This window comes from Strix uralensis, chromosome 1, assembly GCF_047716275.1.
Source record: "Strix uralensis isolate ZFMK-TIS-50842 chromosome 1, bStrUra1, whole genome shotgun sequence".
In the NCBI taxonomy this organism is placed as follows: Eukaryota; Metazoa; Chordata; class Aves; order Strigiformes; family Strigidae; genus Strix; species Strix uralensis.
In genome coordinates this window covers 36,021,682-36,044,079 of record NC_133972.1, presented here as the reverse complement: position 1 = coordinate 36,044,079, position 22,398 = coordinate 36,021,682, and the positions used below count along the sequence as shown (strand labels likewise).

Sequence of the window (22,398 nt, the reverse complement as noted above, 5' to 3'; positions counted from 1 at the left end):
GATATTTTCAGAAAAAGATATGCTATATGCAACACAAAGCAAAAACCAGCTGCAATCCTAAAAAAGCTATCTCTACTTATATTTAAATTTCAGTAACTTATTTCAAGGGGAAGCAAAGTCCCAGTGCATTAACCATAAAAAAAAAAAATCAGAACAAAATGCTTGTTTCCAAGTTTTACCACTGTATTTTTGGTAAACGCAAGTCAACTGTAACCTCAGGGGAAACAAATTCCAGGCACAGCTCCATGTACCAGGTGAAGAAACCCCAGAATAGGATATTGAGAATAGAAACACATTCTGCCAGACGCTTTAGGTGATCGCAACAGTTGCACAATTTACCCTGTGTTTTCACACGTACAAGGCATCAGGATTCAGTCAGTTTATGCTGGTTTAAACCCACATTTTCCCCAGACACAGGTTGCAGCCCTCCTCACCCCGCCTCCCCACTGCCCTGTGTGCTTTGGGGCCAGCAAGATTGCAGGTCCAGCCGATTTTTAAGGCACACAGTGGGCCCCTGACCCAAATAACCAGAGCGCCACACAAGCAGCAGTCCTGGAACAAGGGAGGAAGCAGCAGCAATTAGGTCATGGCATGGGAAAAGGTGGGAACAGCCCTTTTAATCTGCCTACAGATCAGTTTAAAACGATCTCAAAACTACGCCCTGAAACTACATATTTGTGATGAAAGATACCAGTCACTTCAGTATATATGTTAAACCGCTTTCCAGAAGATTACTCACTTTCTCCTCCTATTATCACAAACGTCCGGTGAATGTACTCGTAGTAAGTCCTTTTACATGTTCATTGTGAACCCAGCAAGATTTCCAGTAATTCGGAAATGCTACTGTGGGTACTTGGTTGATCTCACCACTTCAGAAAACTGTTTCTAAATTAATACAAATTCACGAGGCATTTGTTTTTTTCTGGTTTTGTTGACCCATACTAACTGCAATGTATGTAGAGGTAACCTCTTTCCAGTCCAGGTGGAGACAGCTTAGCCACCCCTTACTCACTTATCTCCTTGACCACTGCCTTCAATTGTCCACACATGCTCCAGCTCCTCAAAAGTCCACTGCCAAAGTTTGCCCTCCAACATGCAACTCCAGCCACCCTCTTCCAGGTAAACTTTGAACTAATGCACACAAGCTTTCCAGCTAATTCATACAACACTGCTACAAATCAAACACGTAACCTGACTTGGTTTTCAAGAATTTACACAGCTTCTACCTAAATCCACCTCCAGACACATTTCTCTACCATAGAAACAAATCAAACTTCATTACTTTTGTTTGCAGATATTTCCTGCCTTCCCTCTGTTGCCCATCTGCCTGCAGCACAGTTTTCCCCTCTCCTTCCCGAAGCTTGATTTCAAGCCACTTTCTTGGCTAGATTCAATTCACCACTGAAATTCCTTTCTGCTGCCTCACCCTTAAACATGGGCAGCAAATGCAATGAAAGACAAAAGATGTACATGTGTCTTTCCAACTGTACAGTCAGCTCACTGTAGCACTCTCCCCTCATCCCTCCTCATAATTTTGACTTGTTGATACATTTCAACTTCTTTTTTCCTAAAGGACTACTTTTATTATTTGTGTGAGTGAGATTCTTTGATATTACACTTCCGTTTTGATGTAATAGTGATATATGTTTATTAAGGAACAGTGGAGAATCTGTCAATACTGAACTGTTTATACATTATCATTTTTCAGATTCTTGTCTGCAAAACACACTGGCACATACGTAAAACAAAATTCATCTCCAGTATAACATCACACAGGATTTAGAGAAATTATGTCCATTTCTTTACCCACAGTGATTTTTAACCACTCAAAAAACCATACTGTTTGATTTGTTTTAAAGCATGAATGTCAAAAACAACAGCTCTTTCTTTTTTCTTCTGGCAGAAATCAAGTCTAGCTAAAGCTTTTAAGAGAGTATCATAACACCAAGTTCAATTTATTATCTGTCCACCTCCTTACCCACAATAATTTTAAAATCCTTTTGTATTTACTGGAAGACTATCCTCCAAAAGAAACACATCAAAACGTAATGCAATGACTACACCACCCATCAATCTTACAGATGCTTCTGAGGATCTCAGGATGGAAGAAAATCAACTATAATTTAATCTTCCCCGTGCCATGCTGCATAAGTCATAGAGCTTTCCAGGAACTTCTAGCATAAGTTATATCAGAAATAGATTCCTAGATCTTAAACATATGTTAGAAGCACTAAATTTAGGGAACTAATTTCCCACTGTGTGGAATCTGAGCTTCAACGTTCACTCCCTTAACAAGGCCAAGTTTGCTTAAACATATACTTAAAATTTAAAAACTAAAATATATATGTGTATATATATCTTGGAGAAGATCTGTCTGTAATGACTCGAGAGCATCCTGCAGTTCATCTTTTACACTTCATAATTTTAAGGCCCTTAACGGTATAGTTATAAATTTAAATACTTTTTAATCTAAAAGTTGTGTGCATTAGTTACTGAAGTTGTAAAGTTCATTAAGTCATGGAATTAGTTGACAACAGTAAGGTCTCCTGTACATGGAGAAGTCTGTGCAATTTTCTTCTCTTCCCCATTGACTCTATTCCCCACCCACCCACCCCCCCAAGAAAATAGTTTATTCAAGACCAGCCCAGCCCTGGGAACTGACCAAAATGTGGAAAAATATCTTTTTAAATAGTAACCTAGGTTCTCCAAGATGTATGGTCCACACATCCATCCTAATTCATGAGTAACTCTCTCAGAGGTCTGTGATGCACTGTGATGTCTCCTCTGCCCTAGCATATTGGTGGGGTGGGCTCAGGACTAGTCCACCCTAACACTGAACAGGTCTAAACAATATAAAGCAATCTACATACTCCTCTGGGTGGTGAGGTGGGAGGCCTGCATACACTTGAGGAATATGGCTTTGGGGAGAGAAGTTTGTCTTGCATAGCCAGAGCACACATACAACACCAGGATGTTCACTCAGATGGAGAACTTAAATTTCTTAGAATTTAAAAAAAGAGCTCCAGAAAGCAAGATTCAGAAACCAAGATTTCTTAGTTCTAAGAAACAGATTCTTGAAGAGCATGCTAACCAGAAACAATTAATTCAGTTCATAAACAGCTGATAATACTTGCTTTGTTTCTACAAAAATCAGTATGCTTTAAACACAAAACAGGCTTGATAAGGAATTTTCGTCTATATCCAGCACATTTAACTAATGAAAACAATTTTAAATGCTAGTTTTGTTCATTAATTGGATTCCAATTTCCATCCAAATGTAGCCTGATGAAAATCAGAAGTTAAAAATTAATCAAGCAAATAAGAAAAGCACCATTCATCATTTTTTTAACAGAAAATGGAAAAAATATATTAACCAAAGCAAATGGTAAACTGCATACTTGTTTAAATAGAAAGATATATTCACTATGTTAGCAAAGAGTAGCTGTGGTGGTACAGACTACAGTAAGGCTTTCAGAAAGGTAACTAAAGTACAGATGTAAAACTTGATAAGTCAACTTAAATCAGATTTCCTGCTTGCTCATTTAAATCATGATTGAAAACAGTGATCTAACAGAGATGTAAATTAATCTACCCCATCGGATGAAGCTAAGCAACTGCTTCTGCACACCAGTAGCTCTTAACATTTTAGACTAGTTGACTCTTTCCTGTAGCAGCTTGGATACACCTCCTTCCATACCTCCTGCAAGTCCCTGAACACCAGCCATCTGTCCCTAGCCTAACAGCCCATACCAACTATTTCTTTTTTTTTTTTTTAAATATTTTTTCTCTATTAAATTCCCATCAATTCCATCCAAGATCTAGCCTAATCTGTTCCTGAATCCTGTAACTCCTGTCATCTTTCTCATTATACTGGGCTTGCCTGGAGCTCCTGCAATGCATGTATCATCAGGATGGTCCCCTTCACTCCAGTCAGACTCTGCAGTCCTACAGAAGATTTTCTCAGAATTGCTCCTCTGCTGACATCCCTACCACATTATAGTTTACTCTTAACAAACTGGCTTAGCAGAGCAGTCATTTCTTAGTTTTCCTCAGCTGGCTCTTCCCCTCCTTGGGATACTTCCCCATGCCCTTCACCATGAGGGTTACTGCTCCACACCAGAGCTAGAAGCTGAAGACTCACAGCCAAGAAAATTTGCAGATTTACTCTTCTTTCTGCAACTCTTGCTTGCAGAGTTAGAGCCCAACAGGCTGCCCTTGGGATAAGCTTTCTGTTGTAACATTTCTTCTGCCAAGGCCTGGTGCATCAGTCCTACAAACTGCCCAAAATCACATACAAGGAGAGCTTTTCCCTTACTTGATAGATCATCAGAAGTAAAAACATTCCTCCTCATCTGACACTTGCATAACAGCCAAAGCATGGCCAGGCAAGGATGAAAACTGGGAAAAATAAAGCTATGATTCTTCAGACAGATGGTGGTAGGTAAAAAAGTAGGTCCCAAGCCACCAGAGTTAGGGGAATGGACACTGTATTGGGGAAATTATATTAAAAAACCACACCCCAAAAACAAACACAAAAGGAAAAAAAAAGGGAGTTTACCTCCTTGGTTCTTCCCCAAGATGAACCCCCCTCTCTTGCTTGCAGCTGACATGGCTGCTAGGTCAGGCCACAGCTCCCTCAGTCAGTATGACTGTGTGATCCCACCCAATGCAGGGCTAGTAAGGGGACATGTTTGTTCCTTGTGTTAACTTGACCATTAATCTAGGTCTTTTTCTGCAAGCCTACCAACAGTACAAATTTTTTTTCCAGTCATGTTCTTAAGTATCTCCAGGCCCCTTGCTCCATCAAATGTATGTGGTTGGTAAATCCATGGCAACATTTGGGATAAGGTTGTAAACCTCTAAAAATATTGTACCTATTGAAGTACATAGGATTTTGTGCCAGACATAATGGAAGCAGAATCAGATCTTTGTTGGTTTCTAAGGCCATTATGCATCTCCAGTATATGTTTTCATTTACTCTAAATGTGTTGCAAATGAATTACCTTAGGATGAGGTGTTTATTTTAAGTCAAAGTCACATTATCCATTTCTAGCCAGCATCAGTTTTTTTAGCTGTGAGGGAAATAATTAAAAACTATTTTAAGACTGCATGCAACAGTCTCAGCCAATGTTTGACTACCATCTAGCCTAGTGGGTTATTGGTGGTTTTTTGTTTCCAGATAGTAAACAAATCCACTACGTGAAGTAAAATATACAACTAGTAGATGGCTGCATCAAAAACTTCTCTTTTACCACTCTCCCCTTCCTAACTGCCATGACCACCACTGGCAGACTTACAGATGACTTCGTCTTCAGAACACCATAAGCTTTGTCAGGAAGGGAGGCATCTTTTTATTCAAACCCTCTACCAGACCCAAAGCCAAAATTCAAACCATGTTTTTGAAATGCACTGTGAAGAATTATCCTGGCCTACAGCTATACTAAATGCTCTTATTTATTTAGTAATAAAAACTTGCAGCAAGGGGAAACCAACATTAAGCCAAGTATCCTTGAAGACATTCCAGTAGGATTCAATGCATTAATAAAAAATAAGCTTTTGACACTGGTGAAAGAAATCCTAGAGTATTTATTTTCCATTGCTAACGCTGAGAGTTTAAGCCTTCATTGGAAACAAGAGGCTCATTAAAGGAAAACATTTAAAGTCTTGGTAGATAAGTCTAACATGATCCACAGTTTCACAACATCCTTGCAAATACCTCTTGGGTCACCATCTTGTACATCAGCTAAAGTGGTGCTGGCAGGGTAAGTTAAACTGAAACCTGAGCTTTCCCCACCCAACGAGCTTTTCTGGTTTATTTAGAACAGATTTAAGCCCATGCTGTGAATCTAAAACCTTCTGCCATGTTCCCTATCTGAAGAGCCGGGACTACACTCAGAAGGTAACAGAGTTCTTCACTGCTGAGTTCAGTCAGTCAAGAGCTAGCAAAACAGAATTTAAAAGAAGGAATGTGTATTTTTAACTTCACTCCGGACACCCTGAGGCATCACCCATTTTCCTGCACACAAACTGCACTGCCACCATCCACCCAGGGCTTCATCTTCACATGAACCCCAGATTGATGCGAGAGGCAGGAGTGGTGGGAAGGGTGTCTAAGTATGACAAGGAACTCCCCCACAGCAGCTTCAGCATCACACTTGCAGCAACCTTCTCCTAGGGTGGCCAGGAGCTCATCACACCACCTCCCTCCACTATTCAGGTCCCTGGCCTGGCAACATGCTGTGTTCAGAGCAGAGCTGGCTCCCTGTTACCCTGCACGCGTTATTGCTGCATCATGTAAGAAACACTTGTGTCACTAGATGAACCAAGAGCATGACCCTTTCTGAGGCAATCAGCCCATGGCAAGGCCATGCAGTTCTACTCCCTCACCGCCCCCAATCAGTCCTGGACACCCATGCGGTGCAGGTGGGAGCCCTCTGTCCAACTAGCTGAGCTGGTCATCTCAGTTGAAAACCTAAGCAATAACCCCTGTCTGCGTTTCCAGTTTGGGGACTACTGCATTTCAACACCTGAAACTCAGACACAGTTGGTTATTACACAATGGTCAGTACCTTAAGTGAGATGCTACTAAAATCATCTCACTTAGTACTACTCACTCCACTTCTTGGCTCTCAACTTGAGTGCTTTTCATCACCATCGTCTTCTACCTGGCAAGCCATGGGGATCTCCTCAGACTACTAGAAGTCAGTAACAGGACCACACCTATCAGAAGTGTTTCCAATGTGAAAACCTAGCCAGGAATGAGGGGGTAGAAATCGCAGAAGCAGAGAAGGAACATTTTCTGGCAGGCTGGTTATAAGGCATTTCACAAGCAGGAACAGGTCTGACATATTTCTGAACATGACATGAACTTTTTGTTTTCGCAAAATCTGATTGGCCACAATGCCAAAAAAAGCAATCTGCCACCTTTTATTCTGAGTAGACAGCCAAAAGCAGAAATCAACATAAGGAACAGATTGTGAAACTACGTAAGCAGGAATTTTGCTGGTCATTCACAAGCAGCAAACATAGGTATTTGGTGTTGCAACACTGCACGATCACCAAAACAAAAGTGTTTATGTATAGAAACTTCCACTTCAAAGATTGTGTCTGTGACACACCAGCCACATGGGTACTCCAGACTCCTAGAAGTTGCCCATGAAATCTGTGGCTTTGAAAGATACAGGTACTCATCAGCTCTGATTTACAAAGACACTGCTCTTGATTCCTTGGCAGCTGCAAGAAAAACAGGTTGTGAAAACACAGAAAGGTCACGTATTTTTCTGTCACATTTAATGAACAAACAAGCCAGAGATGGAGCCAGCTACACCAGAATGAGGACTTGACCTGTTTTTGTTTCTGGCCTGAAGGAGCTCAGCATACTCTAGTAACAAAATATTATCTGGCACCTTAAGGAATTAAATTTCCCATTTAGTTTAACATTCAGAAGATGCTGAGCCTGGTACTTAGAGCTTGGGAATCTGAGATGTTCAAGGAACGCCAATTAAATCTTCTTCCCACGACAAGCATTTGGGAGCAGGGGAACAACACAAATTCTTATCTCTTGTCCCAAGGAACTACAAATATCACTACAAGTATTGAAACCTGCAGTGACAAAGAAGCCATTTTTATTTTAAAAAGTGTGCATTAGCAGTTAGCGAGCAATGCTATTTGCATTATGACAACCTCAGAACTGTAAAAAGAGCTATTAAGAATAACCAGAAGCTTCAACACCTCAGAAAAAATACCAACTGTCAACTTGCCAGATCTTTGTACATCATACAGTGCCAGTTGCATTTCTGCTTCCCTCACTGGGGGCCAGTCCATCTCCAGAGGCAGAATAGTTTCTGACTACTCCGGACATGGATCCCTGCCAACACAGCATGGTAGGAGCAGGAGACTTCGAGGCAGTGGGAGGACCAACCATTTTCTCCACAGGGCAGAACAATCCCACAGTGTTATGCACTACAGAGCAAATTTCTTAGTTGTCAAAAATACATCATTAATGAATTTAAGAAACTAAGCAGCAGGAAAGGTGTATTCAAGGCACTGAGGTTACAATCTTCAAAAGAAATCTAATTAGCTAGTAGTAATTTTTTCAGACAATGTTGTTGTCCTACAGTGCCCTCGTCGAGATTGTGTGCTGTACACGTATGGTTTTCATTTCACTAACATAAAAACCATTTTCTAAAAACACCGACAAATCCTTCTTCACCCCCCAAAACCACATCCTCTTTTGGCTATAGGACAGCTCCTCTGAGTATCATCTACTGCTTAACAAGCTAGCCAAATTAGGGTAAAGCCACTTATGACTACGCACATTATAGGTGTACATATATTACTACCCCTGGGTAGTTTAGAGAAAACAGTTGCACAAGCTAATCCTATCAAACCCAGACATCCAAAGGAGCCCAACTCCACCAAGTAAGAGTCAAAGTACCTGGAAACATAGGACAGTTTTTCCTCTTCCTTGTCTCTCATCTATGCTCAGGGCATCAATGAAGGCCCTCAATGAAGCAATTTTTCATTTTAAATTACTTTTCTTTCCTGCCAAAAGCACAATACAGTTATTTCTTCTCTTACATCTATGCGGTATAGAAGATATCTTCTTTACTATTATTATTTAAGAAAATTACTGGAGAATAAAGAAGGAATCTCTCTCAACCACAACATCTTCTAAGGAAAAAGTTTTCCATTGACACGTTCCTCACCTGCAACAAAAAGCTTCAAGAGATGGCAAAAAGAGTAAAGGAAAGCAGCCTATCAGCCTAGCTGTACAAGACTTTTTTGTTATCAGAAAAAGGTGGTTTGATTTCTTGGTTTTATTTACTGTAGGAAACTACTTCCTCCCCTCCCCCCCCCCCCCCTTTTTCCTTCCTAGAAGCCTTTATGCATATCACAACCTGAAAATTAACTGGGACGCTAAAGAAAAGGTAAGGAAGAGCACATTTTGAGGGTAGAGCTTCAAGAAGCTACAACAGGTATGCAAAAAGAGCAGTAGAGAAAGCAGTCCTACTGCGAGTGGAGGAGTGTCTCTTAACCTTATTTAACTTTCACACAGCAGAAGTTCAGCTGTCTCTTACAGGACTTTACAGATGCAGGAGAGCAGCTGGTGTGAACTCCTCTTGTGGAGGAAAGTTGTCTACTTCTCACCTTCCTATATGTTTGAGTACATCTGTTATGCGACAAACAGAGAGAATTAATTCTACCACCCTGTTTCAGGACATTCAAGGGCAGGATGAGCTCTCCACAGGTTAGCCCTCCTTCCTCCATACCCTTGGGATGTCACATTTCAAACCCAAAGGCTACAGAAGAAATTCAGACAGATGTAGAATTAAACATGCAAAGTTTCAATTACAAAAGGAAAGGTGCAATCCAGTTAAGCCCACCAGATGGGCCAGGTGTATTTAATTGCATGACTGTACACAGTTGAACTCTTAAGACAAGGATTTCTTGTTTGTGTGGAACTTTAAAATATTCAGTGTTGCATGAGAACAAACTTCTATTCTTGAGACACAAGTATGTGCATATTCTCCCCAAAGTTCAGAAGACAGAAGCAACAACTTCACCAAAGCAGCTCTGAGCAGTACAGCACTACATCTGAAGGAGTTTGGCTGGGATACTTCCTAAAACATTTTTTGTGGCAACATATCTTCTGGAAAACAAGCACAGGGCATATCCGCTTTTGCAGAATCTTACTCTCCTCACACAAATCCCAATTCTTTGTGCTCAGCTCATGACATTCATTACAAATTACAGCAGGCAGAATAATGAAACTATTTGCAATTGTGTCAGAACTGCAATACACACAAGCATTCAACTGCAGAGTTAAGGAGAAAGATTTAAGGGTAAGCAGAAAGTGGTGGTTCTCCAGGCCCAAAAGCAGCTGGATAGGACATCAGCTACAAATAGGCACAGAAAGGTCTTAGTATGGTCACACAAGGGCACGCATTCATCAAAAAACCCCATTGATTTTGTCCTATCACCAGGATAAGAGTAAAATCATGCCTGTTTGACAGTAAAAATAATTTTTAACTCCTAATATTCTTAACAGAGACCTTTATTAAGTCCTACTTTCTCCTCAAGCACCTTTCAGTGATTCCCACATGTTCCAATTTACTCGTCTTTTAGGAGACCAGAAGAAAGTATACAGATCTTCAATGTTTGCGAAAAGGGATAGGAAAATTCAGGAATCAAAACACAATATGGAATTCCATTGCATCCCTTTTAAAGGGCTAAACAAAATGAGTGCTTTAAACAGGCAAACAAGAGCTTGGACTTTGCAAATAAATTATATAGTTGCAATATCAAGAATTATTGCTAGTGACAGGTAAATACAAAAAAAGAGAATGGTTAGCCTGCACTAGATGGGGTGCTCAGACACCGTTAGCCATGTGCAGCAGACAAGTGCACACACACGTGTGTTTATATCTAAATAGATAAGTACCCGGGACAGCCTGTGCCTTCCTGCATGGACTCTACTGTCAGGACCAGATTCTTAGTAAAACAAACTGCATCTCATTAGATTGAATTAGATGAGGCTCTATGCAATAAGACTTTGTTGTCATACACCAGTGTGAACCATCATGGAGATGGACCATACAAAGTGAGGTATCTCAGTCACATGGAAATTGTTCTCCTGAACGTGACTCAGTCCAAGGAGCTAAATGCAAACCAGTGTTTGATAACATCACCATCTCCCAAATTCATGACACTGGACTATTCCTGAAGCAGCTGAACAACAGTGTTTATGCTCTTATCAAATATGCCTTAAAGTTTTGTATGAAGAGAGAGAGGATGAAGCATGACACAGGTCACATTAACACAGCCAAACTTGCCTAATTATTCAGTCCCAAGCTCTGGATACTCAGTTTTAGGAATGCTTGGCTACAGCTGTATAATATATGGGTGTTCAGACCTGTCATTTTAAGCTCTGGCAATATAACAAAATCCTAGATCTGTTTACTATGCAGATTTTTCTCCTTCCACCCATATAAAAAAGCAGTATCAGGAATGTGACAGACACTTGTTTCAATAATTAAGATGACACCTCAGTTTCCTTGGGAACAAGTTCTACAGAAGGTCACAGCAACACCTTATCACTAGAAAATACATATGAAGGATCAGCTCCACACGGAAACTCTTCTGCAAATCCCCAGAGCTCACCCACCTACCTCTTTTGACCCAAGGGAGAGCCACTTGTGAGTTCATCCCCACAACAAGGTGAAGAAAGGGTCCATACATTCAAAGGTATTCAAACAAAGGCTTCATATCTCTCAGGCACATCTCAGTGGGGGTCCCATGGCTCACTGTATGGTTTGTTAGCACACATTCACAAAAGGACTTCAATGACATCAGATGCCAAGAGGCCCCTGATGATAGTGTAGCTGAAATTGCTGAGGAACACACCTTTGCTCAGTCAAACAAACAGGAGACAGGGAAGAGCCACCCATGTCCAGCTCTGAGCAGAAGGTAAAATTTGCATAAAATAAAGCAAGAACAGCAGCAGGATACACTTCTTACACCCTGATGCCAGCAATGTTTTCAGAAACAATTTTCAGCTGCCTGAAAGGGATACCCTCAATGCCAGCTAACCAGTGCTCACAAGCGTACAAGGACATCTGCTCAAAACAAGTTAAAGAGACTTGGGTTGCCCAAACGCTTTTGCCAAAACAAGGAACTTGGTAACAAATAGCTCATAGGTAAGTGAACATAAGTGTCTCTGTGATTGTCATTAATGCTTCTTCTAAAGACCTCCTTTCCCTGAAACCTCTTTTACTCACACAGATTTTTATTTTTTAAATCCCTTAGGCACTCTCCTAGATCCCCCTCTGCAGTTACCTTTAGCCTTTCAAATTGTTTCCTTTTCTTCTTTAAAAGAGCGCCATTTGCTCCTTCTACTCCTACATGCCCCAATACCCTATTTAATCAGTGTCTTAAAAACTATTCTGAGACAAAAAGAATTAGGAGAGGAGTAAAACTCAGAAATTACAGAAACTAACTTCATATACAAACAAGATTTAAAAGTCTTTGTCCAATAAAGTAAAAAAAAGGAAACTGTTTTCTAGAAAAACTGCATCCATTAAAAGATAAATTCATACTTTTCCTTGTTTTCCTCTTCCCAGAGAGGCACAGCTACTCTAAGTAATCTGAGGGGCTGACTCGCCTGAAGCACACAGAACCACCTGCTCTTTTCCAGATAAGGTCACATATAAGTAAGAAAAGGTGAAATAGTTTCAATTGTTCATACATTTGTTTCAGAAGCCCTTACTGTCAGGCTCAGGGACTGTCTTGATACCACCCCCAACCTCCACAAAAGCCAGAGTTTATCCTCTGAATGTGTGAGTTTGTCCTTTCTTTTTGCATGTTAGCTTGTCATACATCTAGACTATCTGGAATGAAAGCTTATTGAGAGGACTGAGCAAACAACATGAACAGGAACAAGAGAGAGTTCAGATAGTGTGGTCCTTCCAGCTGCAAAGTTTCTACACTTTGGCACAGTGACACTTGTTTCTTGATGCCTTTTTCCAGATGTTGCCACTATCCTATTTCCAGAAACATAGAAACTGCCAGAGCTCCTAGCAGGCCAAACATATACATTTTGGCAGGGGAATAAAAGTGCACTAGCAACAGAGGGGCAGACAGGAATAAGACTGAAATCACCGAATTCAGCACTGTTTAGGTGCATATTTAAAGCAAAAGCAAGAAAGAACCACAACAAAAGGAAAAAGTGGGAAAGAAAATAAACCAAGCAAGGAACAGAGCTGTAGGCTTACAGTACAAATTTCAAGAACAGCAAGGTAGTTTGCAAATCTGGAGTAAAAAGAAAGAAAAAGCTACACTTTTCATTACTGCTGAAGTTATATACTGTTAACAAATCACCTCTAGTTTCTCTTAAAAAAGAGGAAATAAATTGAGGCAATCCATTACCATAGATGGCATTTTATAAAATACAATGAAGCAAAAACTTTTATTTTTTAGCTTAGTCTGCCACTCTAATCAAAGTGCAGGGGGACTAGAGCAGGTAGAATTTATTTTTCATAGATGTACTGGTATTAGCAATAAAATAACTGAGTATAAACATATTTCCCTTGTAGTTTTCATTGGAGCACTTTTTCCTGATAAAGCCACTATTATACTCAATATTGTTTATAATACATTCATAACACCCAAGTTGTTCATTCCCACAAACAATGCTATGAGTGTGGAATTTTTCCTGTTCCTCGCAGTGACATTTTCTTGGCTTCTTCCTCTGGGAAAAATATTTAGGCAACAACTACCCTTTAGTGCAATATATATAGACCCACTTGAGTTATTTGATAAAGTTCAGTGTGCTGTGCTGCATTTTCACTTTTCTAGTTCAATGAAGAGTCTCAGACTTAGCTCTCTAGATGTTACTGTTGAACAAAGAAGAGGGCAAAGTCAGCCATGTCAGAGTTTGTAAAGCTCTGTCATCTACTTGTTAGAGTTCATTTTGATAATTCATCTTCCATTGAGTTCCTAAGAACCACCACCACCGGAAACAGGGAAGAGATGAAAAATTGCCTTCTCTGTGCAACGAGGTTGTCTTTTCTTGAATAGCAAAGCACCATCTCTTTCCAGAAAGACTCTTGAGCTTTCTGATACAACAATTTATCTTCTGCTCCATAGCAAAAGACCTCATTTATGATTATTAATCAGCACTGCATTTAAATAAGATCCTATTGAACTTTTTCACATATTTCTTAGAGGGCAATGTGGCAAGTAAATCACAGCTCTCTGGAAGTTAATCCATGGAATTTAAATCCTATATATTTAGGAATACGGCATTTCAACAGGCCTTGTATATTTCTAAAACTACTACATTCAAACAAACATTTTAGCTACATATAGATCCCCACTCTATGACAAGAGAATTTTTTTCCCCTTACATATCAACAGGAATAAAATTGCAAACTAACATTACTAATTGCAAATTCCAGCAATTTTAAAATTCTATTTTATATGAGACTTCCTTCTGTAACATTTCAGGTTCTCTAGAAAATAGGATCTAATACTTTAAGAAACACCGTTTTCTGGTTTTACTGAGCATTTCACCAAGTGAGCAATGAATGTCTGCTCCCAACTGCAGACACATGAAACGTTTTCAGTGTGCAAGCAGGAATACAGACAGACAACATTTAGAAAACTGACAGAATACAGCTACTAAAAACACTGTTCCCAGACCTTTGAGGTGATTTGGCAAGAATACAACAAACTGATTAGTTTTGAATAGCAGCATTGTACAGATTAGTACCACCATCCACTAGCCATCCAAAATCAGAGACTTCCCTTACCCCAAATGGTGGATATGAAGCAGCAGCAGCAGCGGAAGCAACACTCACTGCAGGAGGTGGTATTCCTGAAGAAGAAGGTGGGAACAGACCCAAGGCATTCAGATTTAATCCAGGAATTAAATGTGCTTGAAGCTGCAATGGCAGAAGAGTTATTTAAGATTTACAATCCTGGTTATTAACTTTAATCAAAATCCTAGTTGGCATAGGCTATTAACCTTTTGAGAAGATGTCAATATGTTATTTTAAAAAAAAAATTAATTTCCATTACCCCAAGGACTCTGCTTCAAACCTGTTTCCTAGACATATGCACAGACCAATTAAAAACATGTAGTAGGAAAGGCAGCTGGGAATCACTTGCTACAACTTAATTGGTAAATATATGACAAACTTTATAGCAAGAAATTCAGGCAATAATACAGTTTATTTTCAGAGTGAACAAAATTATCAGAGAAATAATATAACAATTTTGGCTTTATATTAAAGAGACAGCCCTGAATAAACAGAGAAAGCCCATGCACAAGCCCTGACTTTTCATACACTGGGGGTATATGCCACACTACAACCCCATCCTCCCTTCCATGCCTTGCAAAAGATAAAGTAAGATACCCCCAGAGTTTGCAGGGAAAGTAACAACTATGAAGTTGCACGTCCCTTACTTGGCCACACCTGAGAAAAGTGGCAGCATCATTTGGTAGGAAGCATTTCTTGTTCACCATGAAAAACTTGTTAGTACCCTTTTTCACTTTTCCAGATTATTGCCCAGTAATATGACTATGCTTTAGTTTCAGCTAGAGACAAACACAATCTCAGGCCATCCAGATAAGCCAACCACAAGACACCAAAAAACCCCCAAGACTTCACCAGCTAAAAAACTACCCTAATAATCACTACAAACAAAACTTTAAATCCATCCAGTAACAGAGGTAGCTTTCTGCTTACCATACCTTTGCCAAATAGCAGAGCAGCCTCAAGCTCACCCCGTGTTCCTGCTTGCTATATGAAGTAAAAATGGACCACTATAAAATACTTTGTGTCCTTGTGTGTAGTTCGTGTCATGCAATTTGTTTATAGTGTGGGAAGGAGTGGAAAAGCAGGGAGAATATTCTCTCCAGCCGGCAGGAAAACCACACAGAGCAACCATTTCTAGAAAATCAAAGACTACCGTAAACTGAAAAAATATTTCCAGTCTGATTCTAGACCATAAGATTTGGATACACACACAAAAAGGTCTTCATAGCTTATCAAAAAACTGGATCATTTCTCAATATGCGTTGGTAATACTTTGGCAAACTAATGAGGTGTGTTGTTTTTATTCTATAATCACCAATCATCTTTGAATAACTAAATGCCTTTATCACCTATATCAACAAAAACTTTAATAAAGCCTTCTTAAATTAAATACTTGAAAGCAGGAGAGATCCTTCTTCCAGATGTTGATGTGCTTTTAACATGAAGAGAGTGGGAACCACTACTTTAAGAAACATACAAACTAGAGCACATAAAACCACAATAGTACATAAACACACATTCCTTTAGGTTTTTGCAACAAGAAAAAAGTGAAATGCTCATTCATTCAATCTAAATCAATTTCTCAATCCCCCTTGATTGAAACCAGAAAAAGCCTTCATTAAAATAGCATAAATAAATAATAAAAACACTCACCCAAGCCCTGTGAATTAATACAAGAGGCAATAGAGAAGGTTGCAACAGGGAAGTTCTGACATGATATTAGGAAAAATGTTCACCATGAGAGCACTGAGACAGGGCACAGGCTGCCCAGAGAGACTGCAGACTTCCTAGCCATGGAGATGTTCAAGAGTGGACAAGTCCCTACATAACCTCATTTAACCTCAAAGCGGGCCCTATATTGAGCAACACCCTTGCTGGGCCAGGTAACCTCCAGAGGTCCCTCACACCTAAATCTTTGTGATTCTAGTTCCATAAAGGGCCCATGTTACAAGGCAACTCACATTCATAGCAGCAATATCATTTTCATAGGACTCCCTGATTTTCTTCATAATTTCTTCCTCAGCCTTGGCACAAGTTTCAATACTGCCTTTAACTGTAATGGTCCTTTCCGGATTATAGAGTGTCAAGTCCTGCAATCTGCAAATGAAACAGAAGCGCAGCTAATTAGCAAATACCAGAGCGTAATCCAGGTTTATCATTCAAGTGCAACAACATCTGAGTGTGTCAAGTTTGCTCTCCAAAGAGCATAATATCAATTCATAACAGGGCTCAAACAGAGAATCTGGAGAAACTCTGTCCTCACAGCAAACGCAACAAAAACCACCACAGTGAGGTTTGGGATCAGATGGTTGAGATGTACTTAGGTGTAACACAAGATGGAAACCACCATGCTCTGCAGGAACATGAGCTGCAGAGCAGTGCAGTACCATTCAGCTTCACACTCCACACCAGCCCTACTAACAGAGAGAGGGCTTCAAACATTTTAGACATCCCAGAAACACAGACCATTAGACCATTTCTTTCCTTGAGAGAGGAGGGGAAAAAAAGCCCGACCCTCAGTGAAACTGCAGGAGAGCCTCCAAATCCTCATAATGGTAAAACCAAAATCTGTCTGCAAGTCAACATTTGCTGCGAAGCATTAGTAACTCCTCAGGGAAAATGAAAGTGTTACAGCATTAAACTAGTGCTTTGTTAGGTAACAAATGCTGACCTACTATGGTGAAATGGAAGAAACCAACTGGGAAGCCATGACATTATCTATGTACTAAGAAAAGGTGAGTTGAAGAGGTGAAGACCAAAAAAAAAAAAAGTCAGAGCAGGATGCAGGAGGGGTGAGGAAGTCCATGGCAGGAAGGAGAGAGGAAGAAGCATGCAAGGCTTGCTTTCTTGCACAGCAGGCAGCATGGCAACCTGCACATCTCAGCTAAGCAGCAGCGAGCACGAAACACATCCACAAAGCAATCTAAGTTTCCAGCGTGCGAGCACTGAGTTACTGCCTCAGGAAAGAAAGTGGTGGAAAACACCCCAAAGAAGAGGGGAAACACTTTCCCAAACTAGCTGCCTTACTTTAACTTTATGGACAAGCTTACCAAAAAGCCTAAATGAAGAGATCAGGAGAAAGGCTAATTAGACAAAGCAGAATCAATGGGCATACATGCTCTCTGTTATGCACCGATTAAACCAGGCAACTTCATGGGGCTATTTCAGGCATAGCATGACAAGTATAATCTTGAGGCCAAGATTTTAATGCAAATAAACCATTAACTTGCTAAATTAAAAAATATTCTGCAAGTGTTTACAGACAATGTGTTCTGTTATCATCAATGAAGACAAGTTGGTTTCACAGAATGAAGACCATTATCCCATTTACCCTGTACATATTTTCTTTCCTTTAAGAACCAACATTAACAGCCTGTGTACTGTTTGCAAACAAAATGTTCATGCCAACACATTTGAGAGAGCATGGTGGCCTTACAAAACCTATTCTTGAAACACACTTATTTGGGTGTTGCTTCTCCAATTGATTCACTTCTCGTGCTCAGACCAATTCCATAAAAGTCTACATACCTTCAAGGAAGGTCTCAGGTTCTTTAACCCAATTTTGAATGTGTTCTTTTTGAGGAGTTCTCTTAGCTCAAATAAAGGCAAGGAAGCTATTTTCTGCAGTATACTTTTTTTTTGTCTCCTGTATGTATTCACACCTCTTCGAACATCTGCGTGTGTCTTCCAAACTTTCTCCCTTTTCTACAGCCTATAAGGCTTATTCTCACCCTTTCTGACTAAAGATTAAGTCCAGGATGCCCTCAAATGCTTGAAAGTTCATGCCAGAGTATTCGCTGTTCAAAACAGGAGGTTCTCTGAAGATATTACTCCAGGGTAAAACTACTATTAACAGCCAAGCTTCTACAGAGATGTTGATCTAATCAGTGATTTGCAGATTTCCAGTGAAGTTGAAAACTCCTGTTTAATCTCAGCTAAATTTGCACAGGTTTCATTTACCTTCACAAACTCACAGACTAAAAGCTATTATGAAGCAGACTAGTCGATGTACCCCAGTTTGGCTGTTAGTGGCCAAGAGAGGCAGAACTGCCACTAAAAATTCTCTTTCAATATTCATTTGATTTCCTTCCCTCTTGTCCAAAAATTTAATCTATACCAGAAACTAAGACATCACTAGTTTCACTCATTTTCACACATAGATCAGAACTGATCCAGGCTTATAGTTTCAAACACTCATCATTACATATGGTATAATATGTTAAAAACAACCGACGCTTAAAATATAGTCTAACACAGGCTTTACATAGCCTATGTTATTTTTAGACTTGCTCTTGACTGAGTTTACAGTGAAGACTCACTGTTTACATTAAATTTAACTGAGCTTAAGTAACAGTTTAATCCACATTATGGAAAGCCCTCTGAAAGGCTGTTATCTCAGCCTTCAAAACACATGATATTGTTGTAAGAACTCTGTACCTGAATGTACCACAGTGGCATTGCTACTATTTGAGACATCTCACCAGAAGAGTAGGCCACCGAAAACTTACGGAGATATCGTGATTTTAGTATCTGTATCCTGTTCAATTTTCTTCAGGTTTCTTCCTTCTTTGCCAATAAGTCGGCCAACAAAGTTGTTATGTGCCAATATCTTCAAGGGAATTTCTTCTGTACTGTAACGGAGGTTACACCCAGTGAGACTTTTGGAGACCAGAGTGCAAGTTTTTATGCATGTTAGAGATAAATTTTATTTTCATAGAAATGTCTACAACTCCCATTCACTTACACACGTTGATACCAGAAGCAGAATGAGTCCAAGTACAATGCACATTTCAGCACTATCATCTATAGCTTAAAAGCTTTTAGTGAGAGCTCACAACTTGTTATGCTCACTCTGATTAAAAGCTATTAGTTGCTGAAGAAACTCCAATATTTGCTCCAGTTCACCTCAAAATCACAGCCAAACAATGGCTGAAAACATAGATGTGCGCTGGGGCTAATTAAGCAAGTGGAATGTCCTGAAGGTAAAAAAGTCTTAGTTCCTTTACCTACTTAAATATGGATAATGGCAACGGATTCACTCGTTAAGAGTTTTTAAAGACTAGATCTTTAAATGGAGTCAACATGAATTCAGAATTTTTAATGCTTCCACAATGAAATGCTTTTTACTCACAATTTAGTATCTTGAGCTTCCTTTTGCATGATCTCCATAATAATTTTACAAGCCGTTGAGCAGCCTTCAGGAGTTGAGTGGATAGTAATTGGTTTCTCAGCAGCACCTGCATTCTCTTTACGATGAATATCAATTCTTGAAAGAAAGAAAAACACTAACTGTAACCATGTACTGTATGGTAAAGACTTGTATATTTCCAACTCTCATAAAACTAATTTATTTTGAGCTAACACTGACTACATTTAAGTGGTTTAATTTTACAAAGTATACAACAACTTAAACATCTCCTAAACACTATTTTTGCATGTTATGAAAAGCCTCTCCTACCCCAATTTCACCAGCTAAACCCTATCTTTGTAGACACTGGGATCTCCTTTCCTCATTAAACTCCCTTTAAGATATTCAGGGGAGTTGTTAGATAGACAATGTGGTAAACCACTGAAGACAACATTTCATCAAGCTTTCCCAATACTCTATCACCAGTCCTGTCACTCCACTGATAATGACTGTGCATCTACAATACAGTCAGGCTTTGTCCCATCTTGTCTTTTTTGACGATTTCAGCAACAGAGTTTCCTAGCACTTCTCTGGTAGCAAGTAGCATCACAGTACTCACATTCATCCTTAAAATTACTTCCTTATGCTTTTTAAGCCCGACATTTGTCCTGACATTACCTTTCCTCTAGCTCCACTCTCTAGCACCCTAAAACTACTAGCCTTAGTCTACACGACTGCTTATTTAGCTCTAGGAATTTAACAAAAATTAATTATGACCTGCATCAAGACAATGTCTTGGATATTATTTGCCCTCTAACAATAACTACAGATCACATACTCTCTCCATCTCTGCTTTTTGCTTCCTCCCCTCACCTCTCCCCTGAATCATAGCTGTTTCCAAACTTAAACAACCGTGCTGCTTTTCAATAAGCCTCTTTATTTTTCCAGTTCTTTCTGATATTGAAAATTAATTTTGTTTCACGATGTAACATTTTCTAAGAAGCCCATGGCAATCCTTGGTGCAACTGGAAGTAGATGACATCTCTTTTTTTATCCCCAAACCAATGAAAACATCATTCTTGAAGTCACATATCTGTGAAGTTAGCAACCTGAGATTATTTCTGCTCTAATCAGCCTTCTTTTAAGAGATAAAAGCTTTCCTTATGCCAGTTTTTCAGGATTTTTATAGTCCAAGAATTAGATGTTTTAGATATCACCTGAAAAATTGGTTACCCATAGGCAAACTACAACCAAGTCTTGTCAGGACACCACAAATCTCTTAAACCTGTGTTGTTAAACACAGCAAATAATCTCCTGGGTTACGTGCTAATGAGAGGTTGGAAGGCACATCATGATCATCCAGGGTTTGGGGGAGGAGGGGGAACCTGTTTGTTGGGGGTGTGGGGTGTGTGTAATTAGAGAGGACTGCCTTATCCTCATTAACTACTCTTAAAACTGAAGTTGTCCCCCCTCGTACAGCTCGCACACATACAGCTCATTTCCATGTCCTTCCTGATGTAGCTACAGAGCTGTGGGCTCATATCAATGTACTGCTGAAAGCAGCATCTTTCACTCTCCACTCTTGGGGGTATCCTGGAAGAATTCTTTGAATAGGATTCCCACCTCTCTCTGCATCTGCACTGAAATTTTCCTTGTGGGTAGGGATTTAACACACACTGAGAACAATCTCCTTCAGCATCTCCCGACCCTAGTGCTCTACACTTCTTAGGTCACTTAGCAGCTTGCTTTTTGCCTCCCGTGCATTTCCTTAATCTGTGTTTTGGTGTGGTCTGCAACTTATTAGCAACAAATGTATTCACCAGAAATGCATGGGGGTGAGGCATAAGGAGTAGCAAGAGGAGATAAGGTTATTTTTTCCTTCCCCCACCCTCCTCCCCCTTGAATTGAAAACATTTATAATCCTAAGAATGCCCTAAATTAAACTAAAACTAGAATGAACACTTAAAGACTTGGATATGTCACTGACTGTATATCCCACAGACCAACACACTACAGCTCTTTCTGTTTCACTTTTTGTGCCAGAACCTTATTAGCACATCTGTAAGTAAACTCTCCAGCATCAAGTACCATCCTACTAATACTGCCTCATATCTTTTTTTTTTAAAAAAAAGAAAAGAGAGAAACAAGTCAGCTAGTATTTGAACATGCATCAAGGGCAGAATCCAGTCCTTAAATAAATCTTGCAAAAGATTTCCTATTCACTGTTATCTTCATTTGCTCTCTGACCACACAGGTTAGTTGTGAAGTTTTACAAGTTTCCTTTACATGGGAGATGAGGACACAGTATTAGAGCTTACAATTACAGTTCTGTAAAATAACTTACTTGGACTGTGTCTGCTTTGTAATGTTTCTGATTGTCGCTCCTTCTTTCCCAATAATGGCTCCTACGAACTGTGTGGGAACCAGCATCCGTAGAGGAACGTCCGACTGTGGTTTCTGCCTTGTGGTTGCACCGGGTGACCCTTGCCTCGGAGGACCCCTCTGTCCAAATCCACGTCTTCCCTGGGGATGTTGTTGCGGAGGTTGTTGGGCTGCCATTTCATCAGGGATATATGCAACTTTCAAGGAATAGTTTTCAAGCTGAAACCCATTCAATTTTTCTATTGCTCTGTTCATTTACAAAGAGGAGGAGAGAGAAGGAAAAAAAAAAAATCACAATCACATGCAGGGCCTTATGAAATGACAAGTCATTCAGGTATAGACTTCTGCTCACTCTAAATCACACAACAAAGCTAAAAACTGGTTCCAAGATGAAAAGTTACATTCAAAATTCTCCAGTCAAGATTTTGATTACACAACTTTTTTTTAAAGTTGCCATATTAAAGACTACAAGTTAGTTCTTGCTTGCTCTGGGCTTCTGTGCACTTTAAAGGTTTTGCTGGTGCAATCCTATCAGCAAAACCTCACAGAAGACAGAGCTTATACACT

General features: G+C 39.7%; 1 protein-coding gene across 2 annotated transcripts in view; it reads right to left on the bottom strand.

The window, feature by feature from the left end:
• IGF2BP3 (insulin like growth factor 2 mRNA binding protein 3) overlaps positions 1-22,398 on the bottom strand; it is a 116,709-nt gene that overhangs the window by 14,336 nt on the left and 79,975 nt on the right. The window contains exons 6-10 of one of the 2 annotated variants that reach the window (XM_074862871.1): positions 21,794-22,078; positions 19,453-19,587; positions 18,830-18,952; positions 16,283-16,418; positions 14,313-14,444 (exon numbers count right to left, since the gene is read on the bottom strand). In XM_074862871.1, coding sequence (XP_074718972.1) covers positions 14,313-14,444; positions 16,283-16,418; positions 18,830-18,952; positions 19,453-19,587; positions 21,794-22,078 — 811 coding nt within the window. The remainder of the gene's footprint in view (positions 1-14,312; positions 14,445-16,282; positions 16,419-18,829; positions 18,953-19,452; positions 19,588-21,793; positions 22,079-22,398) is intronic. The other variant, XM_074862862.1, reaches the window with a different exon arrangement.